Here is a 16,428-nt window from a genome sequence, read left to right on the forward strand (position 1 = left end):
TTTGTAGTAAGCCACAACCACTGATTTTATCCCTTGAGTACAACCTTAACTTCAAGTTCAGCTGGATGCTGTTGAGTCTACACACATTTAAAGTTGTATGACCTAGTTAATACTAGACCATACAAGACTAGTATTTTTTGCTGATAGTGATTCCTGTGTCCTGTGGGAAAATGTATTTTTTCTAAGGAATATTCAATATAAAATGTGTATTTCAAATGTCTCTACTGGATTAAATAGCTATGGTCTGGTCACCATTGTCTTATATGAATTTTTCATATATATGTATATGTATACACATTTTGCTCTGTTGTTAAATACATTTTATAATTTTACCATTTATATGTCAAGTTAAAGGATTCTTTGGGCTCGTCTGGCTTCTTAATTAAATATTCTTGCTGGATTATTTGAGTACATCCATTTTTACTCCATATCATGAGTGATGGTGATCCTGCCGTGTCAGATTAATGTATTTTCATTTTATTTTGATTGGTCGAATTTTTATCCTGAATGATTTTTTTTCTTTAATTCAGCAATCATATATGTTCGGCAAGGTTAGTGATAGGTGGTTAGAACAAGAAGGAAACTTTTCCTGAGGCCCTCTCTTGTATATGTGTACACATTTTAAGAAAGGAAAAAAATGACTTTAAATTTGTAATATTCAACTCACATTTGACCTCTGCAATTACAAGAGGTGCTCCATGTGACTGGTATTCACTTTTCATAATCAGTATATAGTATTATAATTGCAATGGTTTTTCTCTTACTTAGACTATTGATGTATTTTCTTGGCGCCCTCTTTACATACAAGGGAAATGTGTTAGCAGAAGAAAAGTTTTGGAAGACAAATTCTATTTTACTATGCTTTTAAAAAATCATACATGTAGCTAAAAGAGAACTAGTGTAAGTCAGAGTAACACAATATTTGCTGTTATTATAGCATGAAATATATTTAGGATTTTCTCTTATAACTTGGACAAGTTAAGACCTATAAATTATGAAATTTGAACAACTGTAGGCAGTGAAAAAACATAATCTTATTTCAGATAATAGTTATTTCAGATAATAGTTACAAGGTTCAATCTCTAAAATGTCTCCATACAATTTGAATTAGAGGCCAAATTCCTCTATCTGTCATTTGTTATTCCTGTAGTTTATTTCCCTAGTATATCTAGGCATAAAAAAAGTCAATTAAATTGAAAATAAAATGCTTATGGCCAATAACACAGTAAAACTACACATAGAAAACAGGCCGTCAAATTATGTTTTGTTTGTTTGTTTTCTCTTATGGTTGAGGGAAAAACAACTCATTAAAATGTACAAATCAATATAAAAGAAGTAAGAAAAAGAAAATGCACAGGTATTTTAAACTTCCTCTTTAATTAGTTGAAAATAGATTTTTTCAACCATGTAGCATACAGAGTAAAGAACAGCATCCGCTGATGATTTCTTTTAAACAATTTAATATTTTCATTTTCTATGTACTTGTACTTTATTGAAAATACTTAACGCTCTGTCTCCCAAATAGCTGTCATACCAGGCTCCAATTTGTCACTAAAGTGACTCTTTAAAATCATTTTCTCATGGAAATATAAGTGTAGAAGGAATAACACCATTAAACATTCAAAGTCATAAAACATCTCTCTTTACCTTTCCTCCTATTCAGTTTCTTTTGCAATATGTCATGCTAGTAATTTATAAAAGAATGTTCAGTTTTAACTGGGAAAAAGTATCTAAAATTTATATTTAATTCTCTTCTGGCTAGTGGATTCCTTCCATCATATTTAAAAAACATATTGATAATAAATTATACATTGCCTATATTTTAGTGTATATATTCATTTAAATTTTTTTCTGAATTTCCTTCCAATATGCTTATTACTGACGACTACATTTTCCTTTTGAAGAGTACCTTAAATATTGGGGATAGTTAACATTAATCTCTAATACAATGTAGCCAAAATCATTAAAAATTTTGAGGACCAAGTGAGCTTGGGTCAAATCATTGCAAAGTTCTGAACATGGATATTCAATTTAAAATGACATAACTGTTAATATTCTCTTTGTTGACATTCATCCCTATGATTCATTTTTAAGGTAGTCTCACATAATAAATTCCAAAAAGTTTCTCAACAAAGTATGTTCCACCTTGCCACAAAAATCAAACACATGAAAATTATACTTAAAATTTTTAAAGAAGAATTATATACATTTTCATTATCATGAATTTTAAAAGGATATCCATTTAATTCTGTTTCATTTTTTTCAAATGCTGAGTTCTACTGATAAAGTCGACGGTCAAGCATTTACTGAGCACATACTCAAAAAAACCTACTCTCCAAAAGATTATGAAAGGAGAATAAATGGGCACGCAGATGAATAAGATTGATTATGAACTTCTAATGAAGAGATTGAAATAAATATATAGCTAACTGAAATTAGAAGCAGAATATGATATATTTTGTAAGTATAAATACAGCATTTTGGAGACATGGTATAGAGAGAAATGTTACTGACTAGGATATTCACAATGGAATTCTTTGGACTGGGTCTTGAATAATGGGAAAGGGTAGTAAAAGGAGATAGGGCAGATCAGTTCAAACAGTGAAATACGTGGTTATAGAAATTTAGATGGGAAAACATAGATCTGTTCTGAAACGAAATCCTGGCAGTTCAGTTTAGTGGAAATACTTAAACTTGAAAATCATTCTGGAATAGACGATCAGACTATCACGGAAGAGATTGTTTCATAATATCTCCCCTAAACATGAAAATGACAATGGATTATTTAGAAAGCACAGTAAATGTTTAAATTAAAGGATTTAAAGTCTTTTTTTTTTTCTTTTTTCGGTTTCTGACTGGGGCTGGGTTTGAACCCACCACCTCCAGCATATGGGGCCAGCATCCTACCCCTTTGAGCCACAGGCACCACCCAGGATGCAGGTTGTTATCTAGAGATTAGAGTGATGTGGTAGGTTCTTGAGCAAGAATAAATACTAATGTAGTAAGGTAATAGTGTAAGCAGTGATTAAGTGGCAGTTGCCATGTTGGAGATAAAGTGGTCTTGACTTGTCATCGTGCCATTGGTAATGAGAAATAAGAAATGAAAAGTGGTTGATTTTTTTTAAATGTGTTGATTGGAGAACAGGTAAATCTGCTATTAAAATATTATTTTCAATAAACTACAAGAAAGGGAATAAGCATTTCAAATACACCAGGCACAAGACTAATACATTCACATATTTCCTCATTAATTTGTTACACCATCCCTATGAGTAATACTGTGATTTTTCTGATGTTTATAGAAAATGTATTTGGGTTTAGATAAACCGCATGTCAAAATCAACATTTAGAAAATAGTAAAGCGAAGTTGCAAACCCAAGCTATGCAGCCCCATATCGCCTCAAAAATGGCACCGTATTCTCTGTCAAAGTGGGTAAAGGAACAGAAAACTATTTAGTTCTGCTAAATAGAGAGAGAGAGTGATGGGGAGGGAGGGACAGGAGGAGGGAAAGGAGTTGGAAGGAGAGGAGAAGCTTTTGGCAATAGCATCCTTAACTAAAAAATCAGAAATTCATTCCTTCCTTTCTAGTGTTAAAGAGATTAAGAATATAGTGAATCAGCAAGCTATAGTGACAGTAAAAATGAACTTACTAATATTCCTGTAGAAGAAAACCAGATTATTTCATGAACTCATAAGTGTTAGTGGACTTGGTGCGTGCGTGTGAGCCATAGGTTAAATATATGTGAAACAGATCTTATATGAATTTATGCATTTTATCAGTCCATCTAAAATATCAAATAAGATGAAATGTCATTTTTTTTTATTCAAGTCAGGAAAAAAAGGAGAGACAAATAGGTATGGTGGAGTTTATAGTATCATAAAGTGGTCCTATATTTATACAGGGGAATTTTGCTTAATAAAATTTAAAAGAAATACAATCATTTATAGATCCACAATTGTATATTACAAAGAAAATACAAGACAATTCATTGAGCTTAAGCTTGGAATCATTCCAAGATTAAATATGTATATAGCATAAGCAGCTCTACACTTAACTTTGGTAACTTTGGATGCCCAGGGCTCTTATTTCCAATCATCTAATCAGAACATTTTTCAAGATTAATACGGAAATGAAAATTACGTGGTGACAGAACTTGTAATTGCTCTTAGGTAGCCTAATAGTGACATTAAGTATCTCCATAGCCACTCTATGGGGAGGATTTCAGAACTCTTCTTTCTGGGAGGGATTTGAGAATATATACAGGCAATCACTGTATGAGATTTAGTCAAGGCAAAATAATTTGTTTAAAGCCCTAATGAACATGTTCTAATTAATACTCTTTTAATGTTCTGAATTCCAAGAATGTTGTCTCTAGCTCTGCTGCTATTGCTTGGGTTGTTCTTAAGGTCTCATCATAATTGAAAATTCACTCCCTTCAAGATCTAAAAATCCAGTTTCCTTTTCTGACAATTGATCCATCTGAAAATGTCTCATATTTCACAACTTCTACTGAACTTGGTCGTTAATTTATCACCATTCACCATTCTTTGACTTTGCTCTATTTTGGTAGCCTAAGACTGCTTCTTGCTTAACCTGTCACCACTCAACAGGAAAAACAATGGTCGACTATTCAAAGACATCTTATTTTGATCCATTAGAATGCCACATTCTCAGGATTCCCCACCATTCTTGTCTAGCACATCCTCAGTTTGGAGTCTCTCTCACTGTCCATTCTTAGATAGGTGTACTATCGCCAAACCATACTGATTAGACATGCCAGTAAATGTGTGACCATGTTATTTACTGTCTACATCAGAGACCCTGTTTTTGAAAATGAAAGAGGATCCTATAAAACTGATACAAAGGAGTCCTCTGTGTTCTTTTGTGTTTTTTTTTTTTTTTTTTTTTTGGCCTGGGCTGGGTTTGAACCCACCACCTCCGGCATATGGGGCCGGCACCCTACCCTTTTGAGCCACAGCCACCACCCTATATGTGTTTTCTTATTAGAGAAAGTCTTCAGCTCTGCTTGGAACTCATTCATCCATTCATTCAGAGTTGGTTTCCTATAAGGATTGCCAGTGTCAGCTTTGAGGTTCTTCCCATTCCTCCAGAAACGAATTCCTTCTGTCTCACCCCAAATCTAATTCAGTTAAGATCCATTACTGTTTCTATGGTACGATGGAGACCTGACCCCCTCAAAATGTCTCTCTTGTTTAGTTTCCTGTAGTCCAACTCAAAAGTATTTTTAAAGTCCTTCAATTCTTATTTAAAATTCTATGTATTCTTTATCCAAAACTTTTCTACAGTAACTATTGCCTACTACTAATACCTTCAATTATAGCACCTCACTGGCTTGCTTTTGGGGTATGGTAGGGGACAGAGGGGGAGACCATGATATTCTCTCCAGTTTCCTCAAATACTGATCACAAGCTCCCTGATATATCAAATACCTTTCCCAGCCCCTAGACCTCATTATCATTGAGTAATTTCTCCTTTGTTTTATAGAGTCTTTCTGCAGCGGGGTTGCTTATGCCCCATGCTAGAGTCAAGTCCTCCTTAATCAGTTGTCATTCCACTGCCTTTTTCTACAGATGTGCTGGTTGATAGACCATGCATCTCCAATGATACGTGAATGCTATAAAGTTAGAATCTTAAAAAGCTAAATTTACTGTTGACCCTGACACTATAAATTCATATTCAACTTTTTAAAAAATTGCTACTTTTCCATATCTATTTGAGTCTGTGAAGCCTTAGATTAATCTTACATGTTCCTCCTTTTGGCATCTCCATATAAATTAGTCATAATTCTTTAGGATACTCTTTGACCACACTCCTCATATGGCTAAGTGGTGCTTGATTCCTGATACTTTGTCAGTTCGCCCTACACAATCCTTCTGCCAGCTTAATCTTCTTGAAGCTTCCCTCTGAACATTTCAAGCCATTGAGCCATTTAATGTATATTTTTTTTAGTTTTCTTCTCTTGGAAGATGGCTAGAATCCTCTCATCTCTAGCTAAGTACACACCCCTTAGCTTTGAAATTCATGGCTTCCTTCTGGCCTCTAGACATATTTTCAGTTCTTTTTCTGTCCCAATATTTCAGAGTACAAACTTCATAAACTGGCCAGATCAGAGGGTGTGCTCATTCCCAAATGTTACCAGCACATTCATTTTATTCCCCTCTCCAAGGACCTCCCCTGTCAAAATGCCTCATTTTCAAGTCCTTTCTCATAGGTAGGGTCTTTCATGAAAAATGGTGTATTCTCTTACTAGATGTACAATCTCCTTTTTAAAACTCCCAATGGTGCTCTGTTTTTACTTACTTCATTATGTCTCATAAACCTTATTTGTGTGTGTGTTCTCTCTTCCTAGATGTTGTTTTATAAAGGATAGAACATTTGTTTCCTCCTGGCAGGAATATTAGATCTCCATGCTTATTCATGTCATTCATTAAATACTTGTTAACATTATTGTACAAATGGGAAGATTCAAATATTACAAAATTGTTGTATAACTGTAATATAAAAATATTACTAGATCAAGTAGTAAGTCAAGTAGTAAGTATCATTATTACCTAATGTTTAGTTTAACTGACCAATGCATGAAGAAAGTAAATCTTGGTCTCTCATAGAGCCGGGAAAAGATGCCCTTCCTTCATAATCCTCTTTTTCATTTTAAATAGAGCCCTCTGTATGCATGCAATGTGCTACAATCATTCATTAAGCAGATTCAATCTCTCATTTTCCTTAAATCATCTCTGATTTGAGCTTGTTTTCTCAATTTAGGCCTAAGAAAATTGTGGCCAGATATTCATTCTCTAATTAACCTAAAAGTGAATTATATTTCATTGCTTGTAGGATGGTATGGGAAATCTGAGAGTCACCAAGAAGGGAATCCGACTTGAAGGTATATCTGAGTTTCTACTTCCATTGTATGTGAAAGAAATTCATTCCCGAAAGGTATGTGATACTGGCTTTGGCTTACTGTGAAACATAATTTAGAGGTTATGTTTTAGGCTGAAATAGAATAGAATTCCCTTATCTGTTCGGCACGTATTTAGTTTCCTTAAGCTAAAGACCTATGTGTAGAAATCAAAGCAGTAAAATAATTAGAAAACAGTGGCAAAAGTTAGTTTCAAACTAATGACTCAGAAAACTATTTTCAACTAAACTACAGTGTTGCTTGTGTTAGTCTATAAAATTTGGCCTTTATTTAATACACAGTTGCAGTCATTCAAAGGGGGTACATGATGCATCTTGAATAACTTTTGCAAAAAGTCCTGACATGAATTGATGATTTTAATTTGACATATTATTGAACTCATCAGCTTAAATGGACATCCGTTTTTGAGAGGAATGACAAAGAGCTTTATGGAATGAAATTCATTTCTGGACGTATATCATTTAAGCAAACCAGAATATTTATCCTTCGAATGTGTGCATGTGTGTGTCTGTGTGTGTGTGTTATGAGTCTGATCACTGGGCAGCATGCTGAAAACCAAAAGATCGCAGCTGAGTTCTGTTCATTTGGGCTAACGTGTGTTATTTCTCAGAAAGTAGTAACTATTCTTGGGTACGTCAAAATCATACTAGAATCTTTCAAGTCTAATAGATATTCTCCTGAGATATGTGTATATTTGTGAAAATAAATTTAAGACAGAAATAATAGAAGCTTGTTATATAAAGTTGGAAAAAGATTATACTTCTTTATAAATATGAAAATCTATTTTAGGCTAAAGCGATCTTTAACGGTACCAATATAGACATTAGCAAATGGGTTGCCTAGTAAGCCATAATTTGAATACTTTGCTCCAAAGTCATTTTTCCTGACATATCAAAGTGACAACAGACAGAGGATTCTCATCCATAAAACTTTTAGTTAATGTCATTATATCAACTTTGTTTATTTTTTTAACATGGGAACTGACAGAGCTTCCCTAATACACGATAGTGCAGTGGATCTCAACCTTCCTAATGCCGTGGTCCTTTAATACAGTTCCTGTGGGTGGGGACCTACAGGTTGAGTACCGTTGCTGTAGTGACCATGCTCTGGTACTTGAAACAATACTTTGGCACTATTTAACTTTCTGAATGTTGGTCAGACGAGTAACACTAGAGACAGATGTACGAACACCTGACCTTACATAAGTAAACTTTGAAAAACATTAAAATCTTCTTTGTTGCTTTTGCTTTAGTTGTATGAAAACTAAAATAAATTAGCTTGCTTACATTTCCCTTGATTAGAAGTCTCTTCTTTCACGTTTGAGTTCTTCTTGTGTTTGATACTATTAAACAGCTTAATATTTGAAGGGATCATAATTATATAGGGAAATCAATACATTTCTTAATACGGGAAGAAGATGAGAGCAATAGAGGCCAAAGCTTCTTTGAAAATGCAGCATCCTAATGGTAAATGCAGAGACAGCAAAGATGATTGATCTCCTAAGCCATTTAGACCACTTTGTAGTGGCTGCCTAGGGACATAATTTAAAGGATTGTGAAGCCCTCTCCCCTGCAGGCAGGTCACAGAATTTGTCTTCTCAGCCAGGATATTTTTCAGGGTCTAACAAAAAGTATAAATTAGGATTTTCCTGAAAATCAGGTATATACCAAGATTCCACCCATGTAAGGCAGAGTCCACTAACTTTATAGCATTAAAGCCATTGAGCTGTCTGACCTTCATCCCTGTGAATGTTGAAGAACATCTCCCAAACCTACTGCATTGGTCGACCCGACTGCATAGATTAACAGATAGATGTTCATCCTTGTTCGTTCCTGGTAACCAGCAATGGTGCAAAGCATAGGCCAATGGGAACGTTATCAGTCAGATGAGAAATCTGGTTTCAGAACAGAAAGAGGAGACTTGTTCACTCCTTGGGAAATTTCTGCACATATACACAACAAAAATATTTAAAATAAAGATATACATGCATGTGTATACATGTACCTCACAAACAAATTCCACATTACGATTTGCTTGTCGGGGAATGCATATTGTTGCTTATTCTCAGATAGAAAGTCTATTTACTTTTAAGAGGCCAGCCACAATTTCTATGAGCTTTAGTTTTCTTATTAATAAATTGACCTTGAAAAATAGAAATGATAGACTGTAACAGTCTGTCTCAAAAGTGTCCTAGTGACCCATGGGTAATATCCATCTTTCCAGGGCAGCACCTGTAGTTCAGTGGGTAGGGTGCCAGCCACATACACCAAGGCTGGTGGGTTTGAACCCAGCCTGGGCCAGCTAAAACAACAATGGCAAAAGAAAAAAAAAATGGCCAAGTGCATTGTGGCGGACACCTGTAGTCCCAGCTACTTGGGAGGCTGAGGCAAGAGAATCACTTGAACCCAAGAGTTGCTGTGAGCTGTGACACCATGACAATCTACCCAGGGCAACAGCTTGAGAGTCTGTCTCAAAAAGAAAAAATCTATCTTTCCTAGTTTGTCTGCCTGATAAATGCAAATAATAAAATATATGAAAAAGCCCTTCAGAAACTTTAACAAGTTATAGAAATTCATAGGATGATTACTGTTACTTGTAAGTAAAATTAGGTTAAAAATTAAGGCAGTTTTGATGAGAGTTTCTTTTCTGCACTATAAATGGATTATTTGAATAGCTTTTATAAGCTACATAATAGCTATATATAAGTTTTAGAACACTGAAGTATGTGACTTGTTTGCCTTTAAATGCTTCATCCAATGGGAGGAAAAATAAAATGCATTTGGTAGAAACTTACCAAAATTCTTAACTCTTAAGAAAAAAAACCAAAAAACAGGAACATTTCAGTAGCAAAATAGAAACGAGATTTTTTATTTAAAAAAAAATTAGTTAAAATTTTAATTTTTGCACATTTTCATGTATTCGAATTTTGGGATGATAAAATTCCAATGTTCCTATAGTTCTGGCCTAAGAAAATCTGTTGAATTCAAAAGGCTCTTTTTTTTTTTAATTAAATCAAAGTTGTGTACATTAATACTATCATGGGTACAGTGTGTTGTTTCCATATACACTTTGAAATACTTTCATCCAATTGGCCAACATAGTCTTCATGTCACGTTGTTGTGTTAAGACATTTATTTTCCATATTTAGAAAGATTCACATGTACCCTTATAGGATAAATCATAGGCGTGATCCTAGAAATCACCCTCCCTCCACCATCCTCCCCCCTCCCCTCCCCTCCCTCTCCCCTTTCCCCATATTCTTAGGCTAAAGTTGGGTTATAGCTTTCCTATGATAGCTAAAAATTAGTTTCATAATAGGGTTGAGTACATTGGATACTTTTCCTTCCATTCTTGAGATACTTTGCTAAGAAGAATATTTTCTAGCTCCATCCATATAAATATGAAGGAGGTAAAGTCTCCATCTTTCTTTATGACTGCATAGTATACATATACCACAATTTATTGATCCGTTCATGCTCTTTTAAAGATTCTCCTAAGCTGAGAAAAATCTTAGTTTGGCTTAAAGTGTACGTGTGTGTTTGTCCCACATGAAGTCCAGCCTGTTGCCTTGTTCATAATATCCAATATTCCATACTGACATACCGAATTTTCTTACTCAAAGTTACTTTCTGGTTATGTAGTTACTTAACTGATGGAACAGTAAGGGAACGATTTCTACCCGGCAGAAAATGTAGTTGGTTGCAAACACACATCTGGACATCTAACTTCTTAAACTCTGGGCTGGACCCATTTTACAAGCTAAATGACCCCCCATCACAAAATATCTATAGAGAATTGAAAGTATTTTATCCATAGAAGTCAATCTTCCTTATGCTTGTCAAAAATGAGTCTTTTCTAAGTAGTCTATCAAAAATGTACACAGAAAACTATCATATGTTGTCTGGAAGCATCTTAGAATTCAATGCATCTTTCAAAATTAACATTATTTTTAAGGATGAATTACTGAACATTGGTGAAGTTAAATATATCTTCCTGCAGACGAGAAAAATGCCAAGGATGTGGCAGTTGGGTCAATGATAACCTTCTGCATTAGTCTTAAAGACACGAGTCTAACATTAAGGCAAACTCTTGGAAGTATGAGGAAATTCTGACTTTCAATGACGAGTCTTTTGTTTTTTTAATGTAACTGGAGTATATCTCCCAAAGTCATAAGAGGCCAAGATACTGATGTGGTTAAATTACACACTCTTCAGATTCTTACCAGTAAAATTTGCTACGTGGGGTTCTCTAGAACCTTGTTCAGCATTACCAAACTTTATCTGAGATGAGCTGAACAGCCCTCTTGTTTCTTTTTAGTTTGTGTGTGTTTTTTCACCATTCAAGGATCCTTAGTTGAAGTGATCCTCACCACTGTCACTGCTCCCAGCACCCTGCATGATGGACGGATAATTGTACCGGAGAAACTACTTCTAGATTATTCCAATTCCAGGAACTCCATAGCAAAGAGGTCTTGAGTTCTTAGGAGTCTTGTGTTAACAAAAGTGTGAATTGAGCTCTGCTCCCCCCTCATGCCTATTTCACTTGTCTTCGAAGCTGAGATGCTGAGTCCTTGGTTACACATAGCTTTGCACTTTGTGTGTTCAAGTCTTACAACCGTGAATACAGCTCAGACACGCAGCCATGGGACTAGGTTGCACGGCAAATACAGTTCCTGGTTATACAACTTGCCAATCTCCTCTGTCTTTCAGGTATCATGGTAAATCTCCTCTCCACAGGGCTCTTCCTCCCTTACAAGTTAATTCATTGAAACAGAATCTGAAGGCATCCATAATCATTTTTCTATCAACATTATTATCACTATCATTTTATAATTAGGGGTTGAATACAGGTAAAATTTATGATTTTACAGTAATATCCTTGAGTTTAAAAACCCCAAAATCATTCCAAAATCTTTACTTGTATAAAACTTATTAACATTTGGTGAACATCATCACATTTGTGTAACTATATATCTATGTAAACATTAAACCTAGCAAATAAGTGTATAGATATGCATGTGCCATTTAAAACTAATATAAATTAATTGGGAAAATCTTTAGTACCTTGGAATGTTGCTGGACTTAAATATTTACCATAAATTTTTTTTTAATTATCTTCATATAATAGTTAAGAATAAAAGATTATGGATAGGCTTGGTGCCAGTGGCTCAAGCGACTAAGGCGCCATCCACATTCACCTGAGCTGGTGGGTTTGAATCCAGCCCCGGCCTGCCGAACAGTAATGATGGGTGCAACCAAAAAATAGCCAGGCTTTGTGGTAGGTGCCTATAGTCCCAGCTACTTGGGAGGCTGAGGCAGGAGAATTGCTTGATCCCAGAAGTTGGAGATTGCTGTGAGCTGTGATGTCACGACACTCAACCCAGGGTGACAGCTTGAGGCTCTGTCTCAAAAGATCGTGGATATCATTAAGAGGCTGGATGCATTAGTTCCAACTTTTCATTTCAAGCAGCTTTTGTTAATTCCCTGCAGTATAATTTGAGATGATTTCCTCCTAATTTTTCCTCACTCTACTTTATATCTAGATTTTTTGATAGTGATGTTTTCCCTTCTTCAGAGTTCACAACATTCACAACACCCAGCTATTTTTTTGTGTCATTAATTGCCTTTAGCAGACTGATCTTGATTCTACACACAGATGGCTGAAGTACTTGTCACAGATCCTGTACTATGGATTCTCCATGTTTCAGTTCATTATTCAAATCATCCATTCTTAGTTCTAGTTCGCTGTTACTTGTTTTTTTGTTTTGTTTCCTGGATGGGGGAATTCTGATAAAAACAGAATTGCAAAACAAATTCTAAAATAGCTGTAACAATACTAGGTGTTGTTGCTGTTGTTGCTTTGTAATCCCTGAGATAGTTCATGCTTTGAGTATTTTACTATTGCCCTTATTCTTTTCTGAGAATGTTATTAGAGGTTCATCTCTTCTTTGCCTCACATTTGTGAAAATTTTTCTCGATTATGTTGTAGCACCAAATATGGGCACAAAAAACTCTTGAGAGGTGCCTAGCATTTTTCTCCCATGCTTGACATCAAACTGATGCCTGGATGCGTGAGATCTTTATGGCATTTCACTACTTTCATCTTAGAAAATGTTCATCATTTTTTCATTTAATAACTTAGTTTTTTCATTAAGTTCTTCAAAGAAAGCAGTAATGTTTTTGTTTTCAATGGCTATCACAGCTTCACTAATTATTTTAAACTAATATTTACATATAAATATTTTTTACTTATTTCCTATGTTGACAAGTAACTGTCATTGAGAGTCTTTCTCCCCTTCCATTAATGTTTTTCGTCAGATGAATTTTGCCCTGGCACTCTGATTCATGTTTTTGTTTTTGTTTTTTTTTTTTAATAATGGCAGCGGTTTGTTTCTCAGAATTTTGCATAGGCCTACAATCTTCTCTTTTATCTGATAAAGTTGTTTTACTGACTTTGAGCTAAGGTTTTATTAAAATTAATACTAACTTTTAATTTTAAACCTTAAGCACCTCCTTTATCTGGTTCAAATGGTATCTGATGTGATACAATTTGAGGCAGAGGAATTACCGTCAACAAGTTGGATTTGTTTCACTACAGTGATTGTTGGTGGGAAAGGTAGGGCAGACTGGCTGTTTTCTCATTTCTGAGGATCTAAGATGTTACCAGTTGACTTAGGCCAACCAGACATGGATGGATTATAATTCTCTAGGTTTTAGTGGGCCTTTCTACCTCTGTAGACTCCTTCCAGTGATATATACAGTCTTCCATTCTTGGTACATTTTTCCAGGACTCTCTAATCATCACCTTCTTATCCTCTATCTAGTTTAATTCATTTGGGTTACATTTTTTTTTCATAAATACATTAGCACAACTCTTTCCTTCTGGAGATGTGGGTTTGGGTAGGATGGGAATGTATGCTCAGTGGTGCTATGAAATCATCTCTCTTTTCTTTTTCAAGTTTTTAGCATAAGCTTACATTAAGAAATTGTTGATTGTTTCAAAATAAAGATTTTTTTAAAACAATAATTGTGGGTGAAATAGGGTGCATGTGGGGTATGTGAGAAAGAGAGAAAGTGAGAGAGAGAGATTTGAAAACTTTTCTGGAATTTGATATATAGGATTATGGAGGATCCTTACTCCTTCTTTCTTTCCTTGCTTTCCCTCCCCTTCCCCCTCTTTGTTCCCCTCTCTTCCTCCACCTCCACCACCTCTTCTTTCTCCTCTTCCTCTCCTTTTCCTCTTCATCCTTTTTCTTCCCCACCTCTTTATTTTAAACAACTTCACAAATTAAATATTCAACTTTTTTCCATTCCTGACTTGAAACATGACCCTGGTAATACACGGCATTCTCAAATGTGCATGAATTACTTCTGGTCTCTATTCACTTCTATGGGCATTACTTTCGAGAAGCTGGAATTCTAGGTTTAAGGAATGTTTTAAAATGTTGAGAGCAAGTGCTTCGTTAGTGCCCATTTTTCAAAGCATTTGACTTTTGTGCGTTTTCTCTTCCGAATGGGCTTAATAATCAGTTGTCAAATTTCATTAAAAACTTCTGTTGGGAACTTCATTATGGTTATATTTAATTTGTAGAGAATGACATCTTGGTAACATTGGTCTTCCTGCCTAGGAATAGGATTTCACTCAACTTTTTCGGGGCTTCTTTTGTATTGTCCAGGAACATGTCACAGCGATATTCTTCCTCTGAGTATCACAAATATCTTGTTAATCATTTGTTTAATTGTTTAAGTGAATGAGCTTTCCATTCATTTATCCGATAGGCTTTGGGCTTGTATAGGAAAGGTATTCTTTTCTATGTTGTGAATGTAATCGCACCATTTTCTTGAAATTTACTATTTCTATTATATTTTGAATTTTGTTTTCAGCTCTAGGGTCCAATTCTGAGTTTCAAATCCTATGTCTGTTACTTAAGAGCTGTGACTTACAACTTCAGTTAACATCCTTGTGCCTTAGTTTTATCATCTGCAAATGTAGGTCATAGAAGCCCAGAATATATTATGGACTATGACGTTGTGGTAATTTTTAGATGAACAGTAAAAACTTTAGCATAATGGCCAACTCCAGAAATATCATTCCTTATTATATTTACTGAAAGCCAAATAGTCTACTAAGTGTTTTGCATATATTAATCTTCACTCTGTTATGAATATTAAGGAGAGTATAATTTTAAAGTAGAGTTGAAGGATTTGAGAGCAGATTGTATATATGGTATCAAGGAAAGAGAATCTAACTTGATGATGATTATTATTTTTTTGGTCTGAGCAGTTGCTGTTCATCAATGTAGAGAAGCGTTTGAAATGTGGGAGTGGGGAAGGATTAGACACAGCTCTGGAGCTCTTAGATTTGTCTATTAACTGAGCAGGCAAGTGTAAATATGAGTTTATAGTTCATAATGGAGGTCTAGGCTATAGACACAAATTGTGTGTGTGTCTGTGTGTGTGTATAAATGTATATTTTAGTAGATAAGATTAGACAATAATACCAAAATAGATAAAAAACATAAGCAGTCTATGAAATGAATCCTTGGGTACCCCAAGATTGAAGAGTTTGGGAAAAAGTGAAAGAACCAACTGCAGACTAAGAAGGAAAGGCACACGAGGTGGGAAGAAAAATCAAATAGATAGGATATCCTAAAAGCACAGAGAAGGGAAACTGAAGGAGTGTCGTATCCTAGAAACAGAGAGAAAAAAATTGTTTCCATGTTAAAGAGCAAATAACTGGCTTGGTGGTCGTAGCTCAGTAGTTAGGGCACTGGTCACATGTGTAGGGCTGGTGGGTTTGACCCCAGTCTGGGCCCACTAAACAACAATGACAACAACAGCAACAGCAAAAATAGGCATTGTGGCAGACATCTGTAGTCCTAGCTACTGGGGAGGCTGAGAATCACTTATGCCTAAGAGTTTGAGGTTGCTGTGAGCTAGATGCCACAGCACTCTATTGAGGGCAACATAGTGAGACTCTATCTCAAAAGGAAATAACATAAAGATTAAAAAATCATCTTTCTACTATTAGCTTGATTATAGTTTTGGAAATAAATAAATATTGAGTTCTTTAAATATTTAGATGTTTATCAAGATTTGAACTTTTTTCCTTATTTACTTTATTGAGTAAATTACATGAAATGATATCCAAATGATGCATTCCTTTCTTACTGGAACAAACTTACGTTCTTTGTGAAGTATCAATCTTTTAATAGATTAGCAAATTAAGTTTGTCGATACTTTATTTTTGGTATTTGCATATGTAAGGATTTTTAGGATTTTTTTCCCACATATATTTTAATTTCTTTGGTTACTTTTGCTTTAATATTTTATTAGCCTCACAGAATTCACTGGGAGGTTTTCACTTTTTGCCTATGCACTAAATTAATTTTAATAACGCTCTCAATAGAGTGGTATGGCATCACAGCTCATAGCAACTTCCAGCTCTTGGGCTTAGGCAATTCTCTTGCCTCAGCCTCCTGAGTAG

The 16,428-nt window shown here is 34.9% G+C and overlaps 1 protein-coding gene across 3 annotated transcripts in view; it reads left to right on the forward strand.

Moving 5' to 3' along the window:
- Positions 1 to 16,428, forward strand: part of SGCZ (sarcoglycan zeta) — a 298,348-nt gene that overhangs the window by 143,427 nt on the left and 138,493 nt on the right. For 2 of the 3 annotated variants that reach the window (XM_003797658.1, XM_023517806.1), the window contains exon 2: positions 6,858 to 6,959. The exons of the other annotated variant lie outside the window; for it this stretch is intronic. In XM_003797658.1, coding sequence (XP_003797706.1) covers positions 6,858 to 6,959 — 102 coding nt within the window. The remainder of the gene's footprint in view (positions 1 to 6,857; positions 6,960 to 16,428) is intronic. 3 annotated transcript variants of the gene reach the window in all.

Source organism: Otolemur garnettii, unplaced genomic scaffold (genome assembly GCF_000181295.1).
Source record: "Otolemur garnettii isolate 467f Iridium unplaced genomic scaffold, OtoGar3 scaffold00121, whole genome shotgun sequence".
NCBI classification, from domain to species: Eukaryota; Metazoa; Chordata; class Mammalia; order Primates; family Galagidae; genus Otolemur; species Otolemur garnettii.